Source organism: Lepus europaeus, chromosome 3 (assembly GCF_033115175.1).
Source record: "Lepus europaeus isolate LE1 chromosome 3, mLepTim1.pri, whole genome shotgun sequence".
Classification (NCBI taxonomy): domain Eukaryota; kingdom Metazoa; phylum Chordata; class Mammalia; order Lagomorpha; family Leporidae; genus Lepus; species Lepus europaeus.
The window spans coordinates 30,818,058-30,835,447 of NC_084829.1; the positions used below are offsets into that span (position 1 = coordinate 30,818,058).

At 50.1% G+C, this 17,390-nt stretch overlaps 2 protein-coding genes across 4 annotated transcripts; both read left to right on the top strand.

Annotated features, from left to right (window-relative positions):
• The first annotated feature begins 329 nt into the window (after positions 1–329).
• On the top strand, positions 330–13,125 carry TRIM39 (tripartite motif containing 39). 2 transcript variants are annotated; one of them, XM_062185596.1, is made up of 7 exons: positions 330–841; positions 2,337–2,796; positions 4,270–4,365; positions 8,284–8,514; positions 9,687–9,709; positions 10,263–10,378; positions 11,066–13,125. In XM_062185596.1, the coding sequence occupies exons 2-7, from the start codon at positions 2,344–2,346 to the stop codon at positions 11,611–11,613; spliced, it is 1,467 nt and encodes a 488-aa protein (XP_062041580.1). In that variant the 5' UTR covers positions 330–841; positions 2,337–2,343; the 3' UTR covers positions 11,614–13,125. The 2 variants fall into 2 exon arrangements, with proteins under 2 accessions (XP_062041580.1, XP_062041587.1); XM_062185603.1 differs by having other exon boundaries at positions 11,040–11,159.
• Positions 13,126–14,082: 957 nt separating this feature from the next.
• On the top strand, positions 14,083–16,920 carry RPP21 (ribonuclease P/MRP subunit p21). Of its 2 annotated transcripts, none has more exons than XM_062185615.1 (5): positions 14,083–14,168; positions 14,248–14,348; positions 14,429–14,511; positions 16,512–16,637; positions 16,778–16,920. In XM_062185615.1, exons 1-5 carry the CDS (start codon positions 14,112–14,114, stop codon positions 16,873–16,875), a joined length of 465 nt encoding a protein of 154 aa, XP_062041599.1. In that variant the 5' UTR covers positions 14,083–14,111; the 3' UTR covers positions 16,876–16,920. The 2 variants fall into 2 exon arrangements, with proteins under 2 accessions (XP_062041599.1, XP_062041602.1); XM_062185618.1 differs by having other exon boundaries at positions 14,272–14,348.
• Positions 16,921–17,390: the final 470 nt, after the last annotated feature.

Here is a 17,390-nt window from a genome sequence, read left to right on the forward strand (position 1 = left end):
AGCCGCCCGCCGACTCCCGGGCACCGGCGCTGACTCGCGTCCCGGCGCGCAGCGGCTTCCGCTTCCGGCGAGTATTGTGTGTCGCGCCGCGGGGCGGGGGCGCGGGGAGGAGGCAGGAGGCAGGAAGCGCTCCGGCGGCTCGGCGCCCCGCACTCCCGGACCCGCAAGCCGGGAAGGTAGGTGCCGCCCCGCCGCCGCGCCGGGGGCCGGGGGCCTGCGCCCGCCGGCCAGCTCCGCACGCCGCGTCCCCGCGCCCCGCGACTGCGTCACCGGCCCCCCGCGCCTCCGCCCGCCTGGGCCCGGCGGGCGCCCGGCCGCCCCGGCGACGTCAGCGCGTCCGGCGTTGCTTGGCTACCCCGCGGTTCCCCCGGCCCGCTGCCTCTCGCCTTCCCGGGCGCAACTCGGCTGCGTCCTAGCGGCCAGCATCCCACCTCCACGCCACACCTCTTCCTCACCTGGACACGCGTCCCTCCCTGCCACGCCGACCACGACGTCTCCTCTCCGCTCCTCACCGATGCCCCTGCCCCAGATCTGGCGGGAGAAGATGGAGACGCGGGGGGGACGGAGTTTCGGACGCTGCTCGGGAGAGGGACGCCAGGTGGGACCTGGGACGGCGATGGATGCGCAAGGCGGACGTCCCTGAAGTTTGCCCTTGTACCGAGACACGAGGAATGGAGGGAGAGGAAGGATGCTCAGAGGCATCCAAGGCCTCACTGCGGCTGTAGCTCCAAGTCGGCTCCATTTTTCCCTACCCGTTTGCCCGTTTTTCGTTCGCATCACTTCTTGGCCCGTGTAGATCCATCCTGGTCCCTAACTGTGCATACAATTCAGCTCATCACAGGTGAGGAGGCTACAGAATTTCTCGAAGACTGGGGAAGGGGCAGGGTCACTGGTCAAAGTCGCGTTCCCATAGGTAGAGAAAAAAAAAAAAATCTGATGGAGCTTCCCCCGCCCCCATGTGGAGGGAGGAAGTTCAGGTGCAAATAAGTTACCAGCTCCTACTCCAAATTAAGCACTTTGTATCATCAGCATAGGCAGGAAAAAATCGTTAACCTAACCCATTACAGGGCCACTTCTCTCAGCAGACAGGCCTACCCAGTTTCTTGTTAAGTCCCTTAGCGTGGGGCCTGGGGGGAATGTAGAAAGGATTATGGATATAGGGAAACCAACTTACCTGTAGATGAAAATGTTGACGTCTTAAGTCTGGAGTGGAGCAGCTTTCTGTTGGGGTAAATCTCCCGGATGCAATCACTTGATTGCCTCTTTTTCCCCCTAATTCCTAACCACTTCAAAAGAATTAGTTATCAGTAGCTATTTGTTTTAAAGATTTATTTTTTATTTATTTGAAAGGCAGAGTTACGGAGAGGCAGAGAGAAAAAAGTCTCCCATCCGCTGGTTCAGTCCCCAGATGGCCATGACAGCCAGACCAGGGCCTATCAGGAGCTTCTTCCCAGTCCCACTCAGGTGCAGAGGCCCAAGGACTTGGGCCATCTTCTACTGCTTTCCCAGGCCATAGCAGAGAGCTGGATTGGAAGTGGAGCAGCCAGGACTCGAACCATTGCCCATATGGGATGCCGGCACTGCAGCAGCAGCTTTACCTGCTTCACCACAGCACCGGCCCCTCAATAGCTACTTTGAAAGGCTCCAGTCCCTGCTGAATATTCAGGCTTGTCAGCTCTCAGTTCAAGAACGTATAGGCCTGGACTCAGTAATACACACCTCATGGAGTTGCAGATTCCAAATTCAAACAGATAGCAATGAGATGTGTGAGACATTTCAAGAGAGAGCACACTTCCTCTGGGCTTGTCTGACAAAAGAATGATTTCAAATTTTCCTAAAAAAGGAGAGAGGCAAAGAATCAAGCTTACGCTCCAGCAGACTATTATGAAATACTAAATTCTAAAATATACATAACTTAAGAAGTCTTCATTAAGACTTTGAATTTAAATGACACTTTTCACTCTACAAACTCCTCTCTGTTAGAAAAGATGTGTCACACTGGGATATGTTGGTCTGGAGCTATTAGTTCTAAGATTCAAGTCGGATGGGCTATAATTAAAGGGAAGCTGTATCTCTGGAAAGAATACAGAAGTAAGAGACGAGAGACACTGGGAGTTGTGTCAGTTTTCTAAAGAGAAAAATAAGTTGATGACTGGGAGTTTTAGAAATAAAGAAACAAAAGGCTAATTTTAGGAGAAGATGTTGCATAGAAAGACAGGGCTAAATCTGGAGTCACAGTTTTTAACCTGAGGGCAGATGTCAGGTAGGGGATGCAAAAAAAAGGTTAAACCTCCAGCTAATCTGTTTCTTCTCTCTGTCGGCTTCCCATCCGCAAGTTAAATAATGGCAGAGACAAGTCTGCTGGAGGCCGGGACCTCTGCAGCCTCCACAGCTGCAGCTCTGGAGAACTTGCAGGTCGAAGCAAGCTGCTCTGTGTGCCTGGAGTACCTGAAGGACCCGGTCATCATCGAGTGCGGACACAACTTCTGCAAAGCTTGCATCACCCGCTGGTGGGAGGACCTAGAGAGGGACTTCCCTTGTCCTGTGTGTCGGAAAACCTCGCGCTACCGCAGTCTGCGGCCCAATCGGCAGCTAGGCAGTATGGTCGAAATTGCCAAGCAGCTCCAGGCCGTCAAGCGGAAGATCCGGGATGAGAGCCTCTGCCCCCAGCACCATGAGGCCCTCAGCCTTTTCTGCTATGAGGACCAGGAGGCTGTGTGTTTGATATGTGCAATTTCCCACACGCACCGGGCCCACACTGTTGTGCCGCTGGATGACGCCACCCAGGAGTACAAGGTGGGCAGCCAGACCTGATGCCGAAACAGGAAAAGGAAGGGAAGTGTCAGAGAGTGAGACCCTCCCTGCGGAGAGAGCTGTACACTTCTGGGGGCAAGGTTGTGTCTGCCCCTCCCCTCGGAGCTATATACCCAGGATACGTGGGTCTGCAACTGCTGGTCCTGAGATTCAAGAAGCATGGGCTGTTAGGAGGAGCAGGCTGGGCAGTAGTTACAGGGAGCCCTGTTTCCTTTTTTTGTTTTTGTTTTTGTTTTTAAGATTTATTTATTATTTTAAGGCAGAGTTACAGAGAGGCAGAGGCAGAGAGAGAGAGGTCTTCCATCCACTGGTTCCTCCCCAGATGGCCACAACAGCCAGAGCTGGGCCAGTCTGAGCCAGGAGCTTCTTCTGGGTCTCCCAAGTGGGTGCAGGGGCCATCCTCTACTGCTTTCCCAGGCTGCAGCAGAGAGCTGGATCAGAAGTGGAGCATCCAGGTCTCGAACCAGTGCCCATATGGGATGCTGGCACTGCAGGTGGCAGCTTTACCCACTACACCACAGCGCTGGCCCTTGTTTCTAATAAGAGTTTGCAGAGGAGAGACAACAGACTGGGAGTTGTATGTTAGCTTTTTTAAGTTGTCCGGTCAGTCGTCCTCTACATGCAGAGCAGTTTTGAAAAGGACCCCAAAATTTCTTTCCAAGTTTTGCCACGCATTTGAGTTGCACAGGTAAATGTCAGTCAGTATATGTGGTTTTGGAATATGCCATATTTTTCATAAATGCGTGAAATCAGTGGGAAAGATCAGACTTAAGAAAAACCAAAAAGAAGTCTGGTTTCTTTGTGCTGCCACCCTGCTCGGAATGCTGTTTGTTTTCCATTGATACTGGGAGCAGGCAACATCTGCTGGGACTAATAAAATCACCAGACTAAGCTGAACCAGTCTGTCATTCACATCTCCCAGATAGTGAACGTGGCGTCTGGTTTAACTCACTGCTGGGGCATGGGATACCTGTTTGAGTAATAGGAACTAGAGATTTTAATGTCTTAGCACTGTCACATACTTTGCTTAATGTTAATGAAATCTTGGGAATCAGATTTCACGTAATTGACAGTATAAGTAATGGAGTGTCTTGTATTTGTAGATGGTTAGATTTGGGTGGGAAGACAGAGGTAAAGAAAGGTATCGGCATACAAAAGGGATCCTCAACTCTAATAGGCAATTGCCTGAGTAAAAAAATGGACAGAGTTAGGGAAGGACGTAGAGGTGGTGACAGGTGGATGCCTGTCATAGATCAGCGAGAGGGAAGTTGAGTGATCAGGAAAGATGGTGGAGATAGGTTGGGGGCAGGAAGAACAATCAGTAGTAGGCAGTTAACACCCAAATGACAGGCAGGGAGAAAGAATGGAAGGTGGACAGGGAACAAACAAATGAGTTAACCTCTGAATATATCCGACCCCAGATATCACCTCTCTCACCCCTTCTCCACCCTCCAGGAAAAACTGCAGAAGTGCCTGGAGCCCCTGGAGCAGAAACTGCAGGAAATCACCCGCTGCAAGTCCTCTGAGGAGAAGAAGCCGGGGGAGCTCAAGGTAGAGGCAGGCCGCAGGCCCACCTGGCTGCTCTGCAGGATAGCTGCCCACAAGGAGACAAGCCACACAGTGTTTCATCCACCAGTTCTGGGGCATTGAAAAATGCTGTTCACACAAAAAATGAGAGCATTTTTTTGGGCTTTGATTGTACTTCCAGTAAACATTATAGTTAAATTGCTTGTCATGAGTTCATAGTTCATGCCCGCTGATCTTGGGTTTTTTTGTTTGTTTTTTTGTTTTGTTTTGTTTTTGTTTTTTTCTAAGTAAGGAAGGAGGCCATCTACTGCAAATGCAGGGACAGGGGTTTCTTGGAGGGCCTGAGGATCGGAAAATGAAAGTTCACTGGGGAGGAAGAGGTGGAACTGACCCAGAGCTCCCAGTGGCATTAGGACCACATTCTTGTAATTAAAGTGCAAATCTGTTAGAAGATGTTGGTTCAGTGCTAGAATGTCTTTCTCCAGGGGAAGGATCCTGTCCATCTTTAGGCAGAGCGAAAGCTCTGTAGCCTTTCCTGGCCCTTCAAAATTAACTCTTTATTTTTTACATAATTTTGCATCTGTTTCAAAGCATTGCTTTATTGGTAGCATGATATTTTGGTTATTCCTGTTGGACACTGAATAATTATTAGTAGTAGCAAAAATATCAATATTGACTCCTATGCATTGATTCATTAGGTGTCCATGATGTTTCAAATTTACAGGATGGTTCTAGATCTTAGGGAGTTGCCCAGATTGAACAGACAGACCTGGGATAATGGGACATGGAGGAAGCTACAAGGTGAAGGGTAAACTTAGATATTCTATAATATCAGTGCTATCACCCCAGTTCACACAAGAAACGGAACTTGGATAATTGTCTAGCCCAAGACCACATGGCCAGTAAGTGGCAAATCATGAATCAGTAAATATTTATTCAACTCCTGGGAAAGGCCGAACAGGGATGAACCAAATCAATGGTCCTTGCCCTCCGTGAGCTTAAAGTCAGTGGAGAAGATAGATAATGACATGGCACGGAAAGCACAGCCATAAGCTCCTGAGAAGATAACGTGGAAATTGGACCTAATCAAAAGCTTCCAGAAGAAGTGATGAGGATTAGGAGTTGACATTTAGAGAGTGCTGGAAAGCAAACGTGAGTGTTTTACTAAATGGCATTTCCACAGAGAACAAGTCTTGTGGCCTTAGTGCTTCAAACGTTTCAACAAAGCATGCAAATGAGATTTTAAAGCTTTGAACTAATTTTGGTCGTAGAAGTGAACTTTAAAAAAGTTCTTTGTTCTTTTGGAGGACTCCTGAGAAAATTAAAACAAATGAAACTGAAGCTTATTCCCAGTCATTAATTTTCCTCTTCCTGCTGATCACCTTCTTAAAGGTAAAAGATGGATCTGGAAGTAAAATTTTTTTTAAAAAATCTCCTAAATACTTAAACCAGAACTGTAGTGTTATTTATTTTGAACTTTTTTAAAAGCTTTTTATTTATTTGAAAGAGTGACAGAGGAGGAGAGACCCAGAGAGCAAGCGAGAGAGAGTGAGAGTGTCCATAACCTCTTCCATCCCCTGATTCACTCCCCTGATGCTCACAACAGCTGGGGCATGGGCCAGGTGAAAGGCAAGAGCCAGGAACTCCATCTGGGTGAGGGACCCACATACTTAGGCCATCATCTGCTCTCTCTCAGGATGCACATTAGCAGGGAGCTGGACCAGAAGTAGAGGCAAGTGCTTCCATCCCAGGGACTCCCATGTGGGATGCTGGAATCTCCAGGTGGCAGCTAAACCCACCTAGCTGTAATGCTGCCCATTTTTTAGATTGCAAACTATCGCCTCAATGGTCCTTGAAATGGCCACCAACATTGCTTTTGAGACCATTTAAATTCTGCCACCTTGTCCCTCAGCCCCACCCATCTCTTTGCCTCAGTCCTCTTTTCCAAAGTTTGTGGTTAACTGCTGAAATGAAAAATTATAAATAACCTATATATGTAATTTTGAAGAAACTGACAAGTCCAAATATAACGTCATACAGCATAAAAGTAACATGATAAAATCTGGTGTGTACATATTTGGGGCAGGACTACCCAGGAGATCCTGTGGTGCGGTTATATACTTGAACCCATATGTGGCATCATCAGCAATGCAATAAATGGAAAATCTGACCAGGCCCCCCAAGCAGCCAAGCTCTTGGTAACATGATTTTGCAAAATAATTACATTGCATAAAGTTCTAAGAACAGAATATAGTCTTAATAAGTTGTGTTTAGGGACCATTCCTAAAAAATTCCAGTGTATTAAACTGTGCTAAGAATTACTCTGTTGAAATACAAAAATGATGTTCAAGTCCAAGCCTGCATTTTTTACACACACAAAAATATTTCCATTAAAGGACAATGCATTGAAAATGGTACAAGACAGGTCACTGTGCAGGGTTGTCTCACACACTGGAGGAGTGCCACAAGTGCCCAGTGTAGGTATTGTGGCACAGCAGGTTAGCCTGCCACCTGGAACAGTGTGCCCGGGAGGCAGCAGGTGTGTGTCCCAAGTACTTAGGTTCCTGCTACTCAGGTGGGAGACCCTGATGAAGTTGCTGATTCCTGGCTTTGGCCTGGCCTCCTAGCCTCAGCTGTTACAGGCGTCTGGAGAGAGAACCAGCTTCATTTAATTCTGTGTCTCCCTCCCTCTCTGTCACTCTGCCCTGTTTTATTAAAAATTCCCCCATTTCCAAAATGCACTCAGAGGGAAATAACACCTCATTAAGAACAAATATGGAGTAAAAAAGGAGAAGGGGTTATGAGTTTCTAATAAGGGGAGCCTTTTTGCTTCCTGTGTTCCGTGGTTATGAATCCTGAACTTCTACCCATATGTCACCCCTATGCTCACACATGTCGACAGGCGTGCATGCCTTCAGAGCAAATGTGAAAGGACATTCAGCTGCAGCGTGCACCTGAGCAGGCAGCCGTGGAAGCACATAGGTAGTCAGCCTCTGCCGGAAACTGCGTGGACATCAGAAGTGCCAGGCTTGTAAAGCCCACCCTGGCGTTCGTCCCCCACTCCCTCCACTTCAGCCCTGCCTTCAGGCCCTGTCCTCTTTCCACAGGCCCAGTCTAGCTGCCCACTTTGCTTGGCTCATGGGTTGATACCTCCCCACCAGTCACATGACACTCAGAGCATACTCTTATGAATACGCAGAAGAGAGGATTGCTGATAACCCTTGCAAAGTGCTATGGCTGGTGTTTGAGGACGATACCAAATTTTAGGAAAGCTAGAGGTGTACTTGCATGTGCCGGTTTAGAGAAAGCAACTAATTCACCAACTAACTTTTGGAACCTGTTCCAGGACGGAAACTGCCAATTCTCTGAAATGAATCGAAACTGTTTAACAGGTTTAGCCCTGAAATCTGCATCTGTAGTTCATAACCTCTCATTATTAAACTTACTGATTCTGATACTTTTCCAATTGATTTTCTGGGTTATTTTTTTCCTCTTAAATGCCTTGCAATATACAAATGATGACAATTTAGCTTTCCAGGATTTGTTCCTTCATCTTCTTGACTAGAAATTCAGAAGTTGGGGGTAGCAGAAATATCTCTAATATCTATAATAGCAGACGTTGTCATATTGAGTACATATGTGAATATATTTTAGTAAAACATAAAAGTACTACTATTTTAGATCATGAAGAAAATGCAAATACTTTTAAACGTTGATTTTTTTTTTAACCTCCCCATGTTTTTCACTGTCAAGTTTTCAGTGGGTGAGGCAGGGATGGAGTCATTCTTCCCAGAAGGAAATTGCACCCAAGAGAAAGAGGGGTGTCCTGTGTAATGGTTGTCAGTGACTCTGGAAGTCTCTGTTGAGGCACACACATGGTGGCAAGGGGCCTCCCCCTGCCCTGGCAGCCCTGCTGACGTAGCGTCTTCCCTCTCTCCCTAGAGACTGGTGGAGAGTCGCCGGCAGCAGATCCTGCGGGAGTTTGAAGAGCTGCACAGGCGGCTGGATGAGGAGCAGCAGATGCTCTTTGCACGACTGGAGGAGGAGGAACAGGACATTCTACAGCGACTACGAGAAAATGCTGCTCACCTTGGGGACAAGCGCCGGGACCTCGCCCACCTGGCTGCAGAGGTGGAGGGCAAGTGCTTACAGTCGGGCTTCGAGATGCTTAAGGTTCGACCGTTGCCCCTGCATAGCCCCTCAGGTCGTGCACAGTATAGCTTTGCACAGCCAGTATGTCAGCCTGGGAGGCTCGCTCTTCTGCTCTGCTTCCCTAGATCCAGTCTTTCCTTCCAGACATACTCACAAGGATCTCTTCCTACAGAAAGTCCTCTGATCTCTCCCATCCCTTCTAATCATGGTCTTATGTCCTGTCAATAATTATGTACTTAATCTGTACCCAAGGGGGGGAAAAATCACTTTTTGAAAGGACAAAAGTCATAGTCTGAATAAGTTAAAAAAAAAACTATGCATTAGAAATTTTGTAAAACCAGTTACTGTTACTTTTAAGTCCTGGATTTTGAATTACCTAGTGCTGAAGAATAGAAACATAGCTTAAAGGATACTTGTAAAGAATACCTTGCTTTTGATATATCAATGATGCCTCTAAAATGTTTGAAGTAGTGTTATGCTCTTAAACAGATGAATCATATTAGCCAGGCTGTAGGGGGCATACTTTTTATCTTAGACATCAGATTACCAGCATTTGAATCATTGAGGCTTCGTTGTACATTTACGTGCATGTTATGTATTGCTCGGTATTTATTATTCCCGTGTTCTTCACGTCTGTGTGTTCTGCTTTCCACATTAAACCAGAAAATCCTTAAGGGGCAGAGATTTGTCTTCTTTGTCTTCTGGACCCCAAGTATTCTCAAATTAGGATTGGCACACAGTTATTAATGTTCATTAACCAGTGCCGGCTAGGGAATACCAAACCACAACAGGAAAGAGTGGTTTGTTTTGTGCTGCCAGTCAGAATTCTCTGTCCTGAGATCCTCAGGGAGACACAGTGTGCGGTTGGTACTTGGGGCACAGAGTGAAGAGCAGACACAATCCCTGTCCCTTGCAGGGAGCTCCCAGTGAGCCTGAGGAGCAAAGACAAACACACAAGAAACCATTTGGAAGTGATTCAAATTATCAAGCTCCACGATGACCAAAAGTTGAAAATGGGGATCCAGTTGGGAGAGAAGCTCAGATGCCCCTGGAACTCTTTCCCCTGCACTGGGACCCTCAGTTTTCTCTGGGCCTTTTAGAGATCTAGAGCTTTTGGGAGGAGGGGAAACCTTTTGCCTTCAGGACCCTTGAATACCAGGACCAATATTGCTTTCTTTTCTCCTTCCCTCTAGGATGTCAAAAGTACCCTGGAAAAGTAAGTGATTCTTAAATCTCTTTGAGTGAGTTAGGGCTTGTCTTAGATGCTGGGAGTTCAGTAAGGAGTTGGGGAAATAATGAGGGAAAAGTCATACAGGCTGGGTAGGATACGGGAGAAGGTCCAAGAAAGCAGTAAGGGAACAGATCATCAGGACTAGTAATCCCTTACCTTTTCCCCTTTGAGCATCAGGACTTCCTCAGTAAGACGAATGATAATGTAGAAACAGGTTCTCCTTGTGCCTTTTGGTAAATTACGTCCAAGCAAGATGGCAGGAGGAACGGGTTGGCGGAGCCGATGGGCTTACCCATGGGCATGAAATATAAGACACACCCCTTCCCCCCACCCACCCACCACTGATCTTGTCAACATAAGAATCTGTCCCGGGAACCAGTGGCTCTCTGTGAATTGGCGAAAGGAAGCAGTTGTCTTCAGGGAGGAGGGGAAAGTGGGAAGATGGAGTTTTAGTTTCTCCCTAAAGATGACAACATCTGATAGCCGCCTGGCTTCAGCTTCCCCTAACCTTGCCCTTAATCTCCCCATCCCCTCCTAGATGTGAGAAGGTGAAGACCATGGAAGTGACTTCAGTATCTATAGAGCTGGAAAAGAACTTCAGCAATTTTCCCCGACAGTATTTTGCCCTAAGGAAAATCCTTAAACAGCTAATTGGTGAGTTGTTCCCAAAAGGAAATTAGCAGAGGGAATTGCCAGAGAGAACAAAGTCTTCGGACCCTACTTTATGTGGGCTTCAGTTATCCCATCTCTCTCCATTCACACACCCACCTTCACCCAACTTTGAATGTTTCCCTGAGTCACAGAACTCAAAATGAGAAGGAGCCTTAGATATCACCTACTCTGAGATCCACACTTTTCTAAATAAGGACTTGGAAAGGTTAAATAGTTTGCCCAGGTTGTTAGCTAAGGTGGCCGTCTAAAGCTAGGACGAGCTGACGAGTGAAAGGATGTGTCCTTAATATTCAAAAAGTGGTCATTAACCAGGACAGCTCTGGGAAAACACACACACTTCACCCTGTTCCTAGACCATAGTGCTGTCTTGCTCTGTATCCTTCTTAACACTTTCCTTTCTGGCCCTCAGACCGTGCCTTGCGCCTCTCTGTACAGAGCAATAGATGATGATGTCGGAGGGTGACAGGGAGAGTGGGAGCCTTAGAGTGGTCCCTGCAGGGTCGGGATGAGAAGGGTAGCCTTCATTCTCCCCTCCCTCAGGAGACGCCCTAGGTTAGAGAGGTAACCTTTAAGGGACCAGGCTCTGTAGAGGCAGGCTGCAAAAGAGAGGCAGGGACGTTTAGCTATTCCCATCCTCATCTAGCTCCCCACTCTGGCTTCTCCCGCCAGCGGATGTGACCCTGGACCCCGAGACTGCTCATCCTAACCTAGTCCTATCAGAAGACCGTAAGAGCGTCAAGTTCGTGGAGACAAGACTCCGGGATCTCCCCGACACACCACGGCGTTTCACCTTCTACCCTTGTGTCCTGGCTACTGAAGGTTTCACCTCAGGTCGACACTACTGGGAGGTGGAGGTGGGCGACAAGACCCACTGGGCAGTGGGTGTGTGCCGGGACTCTGTGAGCCGAAAGGGCGAGCTGACTCCACTCCCTGAGACTGGCTACTGGAGGGTCCGGCTGTGGAATGGGGACAAATATGCAGCCACCACCACACCTTTCACCCCGTTGCATATCAAAGTGAAACCCAAACGGGTGGGCATATTCCTAGACTATGAGGCTGGCACGCTGTCTTTTTATAACGTCACAGACCGTTCTCACATCTACACCTTCACCGATACCTTCACAGAGAAACTTTGGCCCCTGTTCTACCCAGGCATACGGGCCGGTCGGAAGAATGCTGCACCACTTACCATCAGGCCTCCAACAGATTGGGAGTGACAGGTTGGGATGCGGGAGGAATTGGGGTGAGGCAGGGTCAAGAATACGGGCCTTCCTTCCTGTGGCCTGCGGGAACGTCTTGGTGTCTGCCTGGTTCCAGGTGTGAATCATCTCAGAGAAACACTGTGGTTTCTAGGATATTGTGTGCAGGAGTGGGCAGGCCCGGGCTGCAGTGAGAGCACAGCTGTGTCTCCTTCCTGACAGTCAGGATGGGGAGCTGGTTCCCAGGGGATCGTCGACCCTGGTGCCCACCAGGTTTTCTGTTGCACAGGGAGGGGTTGGAAAGGAAGGAGAGGCTTTTATGGAAACAGAGTCAGCAGGAAGTTCTAATTTGCTCAAACTGGAAGAAGAAGCAGAAACCCCCCAGGCATCTTCTCATGGGGTTCTTTGACCCAGAATAGTCTTGTTTCCTAAGGAGGACCGCAGAGGTCTGTGCACCTCTTGATTGAAGGAAGATGAGTGACAGCTGCTGTCATGAATCTAGAAGTTGAGTTTTTTGTTTTTTGGGTTTTTTTTGTTTTTGTTTTTTGTTTTTTGTTTTTTGTTTTTAAGGACAGAGTCTGGGATCAAGAAGGATATAGAAGGAAGGTCAAGGAAGGAGACTAAAAAGTCCTAGAGACTAATGAAAGGGAAGGAGATTCAATCAGTCTTCTGTTCCCAGGGTAGGGTTGCCATTGTGATGAGGAATGGCCAGAAGTTGTATAGGGAAAAGGAGGAGGTGAGAAGACAGGAGAACCCAGGTTCCCGCCTCGGCCGTCCGCAGAGCTGGCTTACTGCTGGCTTGCTCATGGTGGGTTGTCTCCAAGAAGTCACTGCCCTCACTCCTCTCCAGAGGCGATTTGGGAGAGAGCCTGTGAGACACGCTTACCCTCTCACTGTTCTCCCAAGGGGACAGGGAGAGGCAAGACTTGGGTGTCAGAGGGAGGTAACTGTCCAAAGCTCTGGCCTTAAAGAATGTTCCTAAGTGGCTGCTCCCAAGTTGTCAGCCTTGTTAGCTGGCAGCGTCCAAGCCAGAAAGGAAGCAAGGTAAATGGAGTTTTCTCACCCTGAGGACAGGTGAGAAGCGGGCAGTGTGTGTAAGAAAAGGCCAGATAGTGACTTCCTTGGGCCTGTGTGCGTCTGGCCTGGTATTGCTGTTCACACGAGGCAGGCTTTAGCTTGTCTGTTGCCATCTTTCACCCTTTGCCATTCCCCTTTTCAGAGAATGTAAATCACCTTAATGTTAGGCCAAAACAAACAACCAGTAGGGTACATAAGTGATCCAAATAAAGAAACAAAAAACAAGGAAAGCAATGCATGCCAAACCAAAACACAACGTCTTGGATTATCTGCTGCTTGGGTCAATCTCCACAGAAGACCAGGACAAGAAACTGCAGTTTATTGAGGGCATTTCAGTTCTACCACCTCAGCAGGACTGTGTCCACTCTCCTCCTCTTACCTTTGTGCCTTGACTGTGGTTCTTTGTGGCAAGATAACTCTGGTTGGTAAAAATATGGAACAAAGGATCCACTGAAGTGACCTCTGTGTTGTGTGGTAATTTGGCGATGGCTTTGTGTTGATGGGTGTTCAAAACGCATGCTCCTGGGCCTCCCCCTCTCTTTGTTCGGTCAGGGCCTGTGCGGGCCTAGGCATCGGCATCGGCATTAAACTCACCCGAGTCTGAGGACCCCTGCAAGACATCCCAAGTGTCAGCCACTTTCCTTCCCCTGAGCGGGAGGCCTGGTCCTCTGTCGCCTGGTGGCAGGGGCCCCTAGAGGAGAGGCGGCTCACCCTCTCCTGCCCTGTGCTAGCGCTCATGCACATCCTGCCCTCCTCGTGTTTGCCTTGTGCAGCTGGCGGCCACCGCGAATCAGGTGAACGGGATGGCAGACAGAAGAAACTGGAGGTAGAGAAAGGTCAGGGTGTGGGCTGCGGTGGGGCCGCTGCTGACAGGTTTCCGCGCTATACACCAGGGGTTGGAAACTGTTGGCACAAGTGGGGATCACCTGGTGTGTTAACAGCACCCTGTAACAAGCACAGTGTGTTTCCTGCGTGGGTGGAAAAGAGAGTAAGTTCTGTTTTCGGAGGGCCACAAGCCCTCCTTCGTCCTCGCGATCCTCACCCTCTTCACAAAGCCCATGGGCCCCTGTGGCTGTGTGGACATGTAGCCTCTGCCCACCAGAGCTGGGCATCTGCCTTCGGCTTAGGAGACTGGTGCGCAAGTCTAGCTGGCTATACCCGGCTGTCTGAGACACCGGTCTTCTCTCGTGAAAATGTGTAGCACTTTTTAAGATCATCTGCCGCTCCGCTAGCCGGACTGTGGGCTTGCGGAAGTCGGGAAGGACTCCCAGACTCCAGAACGGACTCAGGGCTTGGAAGGCAGGGCTTGGGCTTGCCCACTCAGGGTGCTGGGGCGGCCGGCCGGGGCGCGGGCCCCGCGGGACTACACTTCCCAGCAGGCCTCGCGCGACGCCGTGGGCGGGGCTGGAGGCGGTCCTCCGAGGGCCGGCACTGCGCCCATGGCGGGCCCGGTCAAGGACCGCGAGGCCTTCCAGAGGCTCAACTTCCTCTACCAGGTGGGTCCCGGCCAGGGCAAGCGGAGGGACGCGGACCTCGTGCGTTCGGCCCCGAGGTGACCCCGCCCCGCCCGCCCAGGCCGCCCACTGCGTCCTTGCGCAGGACCCCGAGAACCAGGCGCTGGCCAGATTCTACTGCCACACTGAGCGGACCATCGCCAAGCGGCTCGTCCTGCGTCGGTGAGACGGGCGCGGAGCTGGCGGCCGGGGGGCGCGGGCCGTGGAGCGGGCTGCCGGACCACCTTTGCCTCTGCCCCCAGGGACCCCTCGGTGAAGAGGACCCTCTGCCGTGGCTGCTCTTCCCCGCTCATCCCGGGCCTCACCTGCACCCAGCGCCAGAGACGTGAGTGGTCCTGCAGGATTGCGGGCTTGGGGGTGGGGGTGGAGGCGCCTCTAGGCGGGGGTCGGGCTGGGGAGCCGACTGCACTGGAACAAACTAAGGTTTGAAGTTCACTTTTAGGCCCCACACATGATGTTGCCGTAAGAGGCAGCCCCACCTGTGCATAATAACGGGTGGCATTGGGTGTCGCATAGGACACCGTTCCCACTGCCACTGTTTCACCCAGGAAGTTGTCTCTGAAATTACAGCCTGATGGATTAAAGATCCAAGCAGTTAGGGCAGTGTAGAAAATGCCAGTGTTGGCGAGGCTCAACAAAGGGAGCCAGACGGGCGTTCTAGGCACGGGGGGGGGGGGGGGGGGGGGGGGGGGGGATTCCGTGATGAGGGAGTTGGTGGTGCTGTAGAAGTGCGTACAGGAAGCTGGAGCTGGAGGTAGCAGGACAAGACAGGGCTGAAGAGGGAAACAGGCCAGGGCAAGACTCTTGTTAGAAGTTTACAGTGTGGTGGCCCGCACTGTGGCATAGCAGGTAAAGCCCCGGCCTGTGCCCCTAGCATACGCCAGCATCCACATGGACCCGCCAGCATCCACATGGACCGGGGGAGTCCCCGGTGCTCCACTTCCACTCCGGCTCCCTGCTGATGTGCCTGAGAAAGCAGTGGAGGATGGCCCAGGTGCTTGGGCCCCTGCACCCGCATGGGAGACTCTGAGGGCTGTTGGGGAGTGAACCAGCAGATAGAAAACATATCTCTCTCCCTTTCTCTCTCTGTAACTGCCTTTCAAATAAAAAAAAACTTTTTAAGATTTATTTATTTATTTGAAAGGCATAGTTACAGAGAGGCTGAGGCAGAGAGAGACAGAGAGAGAGAGAGAGAGGTCTTCCATCTGCTGGTTCACTCTCCAGATGGCTGCAATGGCTGGAACTGCGCTGATCCAAAGCCAGGAGCTTCTTCTGGGTCTCCCACACAGGTGTAGGGGCCTAAGGCCTTGGGCCATCTTCTACTGCTTTCCCGGGGCATAGCAGAGAGCTGGATCGGAAATGGAACAGCTGGGGCTCCAACTGGTGCCCATATGGGATGCCAGCACTGCAAGTGGCAGCTTTACCTGCTATGCCATAGCACCAGCCCCTCAAATACATTTTTTTTAATTCTTTTTTTAAAAAGTTTGGACTTTAAAGATTTCTAAGAAATAGATAAAGCTGTGCTGGGGCCTGACAACATCATATTTGCATATAAAGTGGAGGTAGGGGTGGAATTCCTCCTAAAAACAGTGAAGGCAAGGCTGGCCTTGTGGCATACAAGGTTAAGCCTCCACCTGCTATACCAGGATCCTGTATGGGCACTGGTTCAAGACCCAGCTGCTCCACTTCCACTCTAGGTCCTTGCTAATGTCCCTGGGAAAGCAGCAGAAGTACAAGTGCTTGGGCCCCTGTACATGGGCACCCGCGTGGGAGACTTGAAAGAAGCTCTGGGCTCCTAGCTTAGGTCTGCCCCTTGGGCCAGTGTTGGGGAGTGAAGCAGCAGGTAAAAGACCTCTGTCTCTCCTCTCTCTGTAACTCTTTTCAGATAATTTTTATTTATTTATTTATTTATTTATTTATTTTTAATTTGACAGTTATAGACAGAGAGAGAAACAGAGAGAAAGGTCTTCCTTCCGTTGGTTCACTCCCCAAATGGCTGCTACGGCCGGCATTGCGCTGATCCAAAGCCAGGTGCTTCTTCCTGGTCTCCCATGCAGGTTCAGGGACCTAAGCACCTGGGCCATCCTCCACTGCCCTCCCGGGCCACAGCAGAGAGCTGGACTAGAAGAGGAGCAACCAGGACTAGAACCCAGCACCCATATGGGATGCCAGTGCCGCAGGCGGAGGATTAACCAAGTGAGCCATGGCACCGCCCCTCAAATAAATTTTTAAAAAATAATAATAATAACGGAGGCAACACTTGTTGCAAGAGACCTTTTCTTCTGCTAAATTTAGCGCTCTTCCTTTCTCTCACTTTCATCCCAGGCCGCAAGGGACAGCGCTGGACAGTCCAGACCTGCCTAACATGTCAGCGCAGCCAACGGTTCCTCAATGATCCCAGGCATCTGCTCTGGGGAGACCGGCCTGAGGCCCAGCTGGGGAGTCAGGCAGGTGAGAGGCGGTAAAGAAAAACGGGGACACCCATTTAGGGGTGGGGGTGGGGCTTGGAGAGTTAAAGAAGAGACATGGATGGGTTATGGTGGGTGTCAGGAGCCACAGTCTCAGAAAACCAATTCTGCTCATCTACCCAGATCCCAAACCGCCACAGCCTGGGCCAAACACAGCCCACTCCGATCCAGCCCACCTCCCTAAGGAGAAGGTGCAGGCCCAGAGCTCCAGTCACCAGTGAGGGATTCACCCCGCATTCTAAATAAATAAACTTGATCCTAGCTTCCTTTGTGTGATTCTGTTCCATGAGTATTTCAACTCTTAATTCCATTTTCCTTTTTTGGTCTTTTTTTTTTTTTTTTAACTGTCTAACCTCTTTGTTTTTTACCGTCTTTGTATTCCATCCATGAAGAGAAATCCTGATTTTTTTTTTTTTTTGACAGGCAGAGTGGACAGTGAGAGAGAGAGAGACAGAGAGAAAGGTCTTTGTCATTGGTTCACCCTCCAATGGCCACCGCAGCCGGCGCACTACACTGATCCGAAGGCGGGAGCCAGGTGCTTATCCTGGTCTCCCAAGGGATGTAGGGCCCAAGCACTTGGGCCATCCTCACTGTACTCTCGGGCCACAGCAGAGAGCTGGCCTGGAAGAGGGGCAACCGGGACAGAATCTGGCGCCCCGACCGGGACTAGAACCCGGTGTGGCAGCGCCACTAGGCGGAGGATTAGCCTGTTGAGCCGCGGTGCCAGCCTCTGATT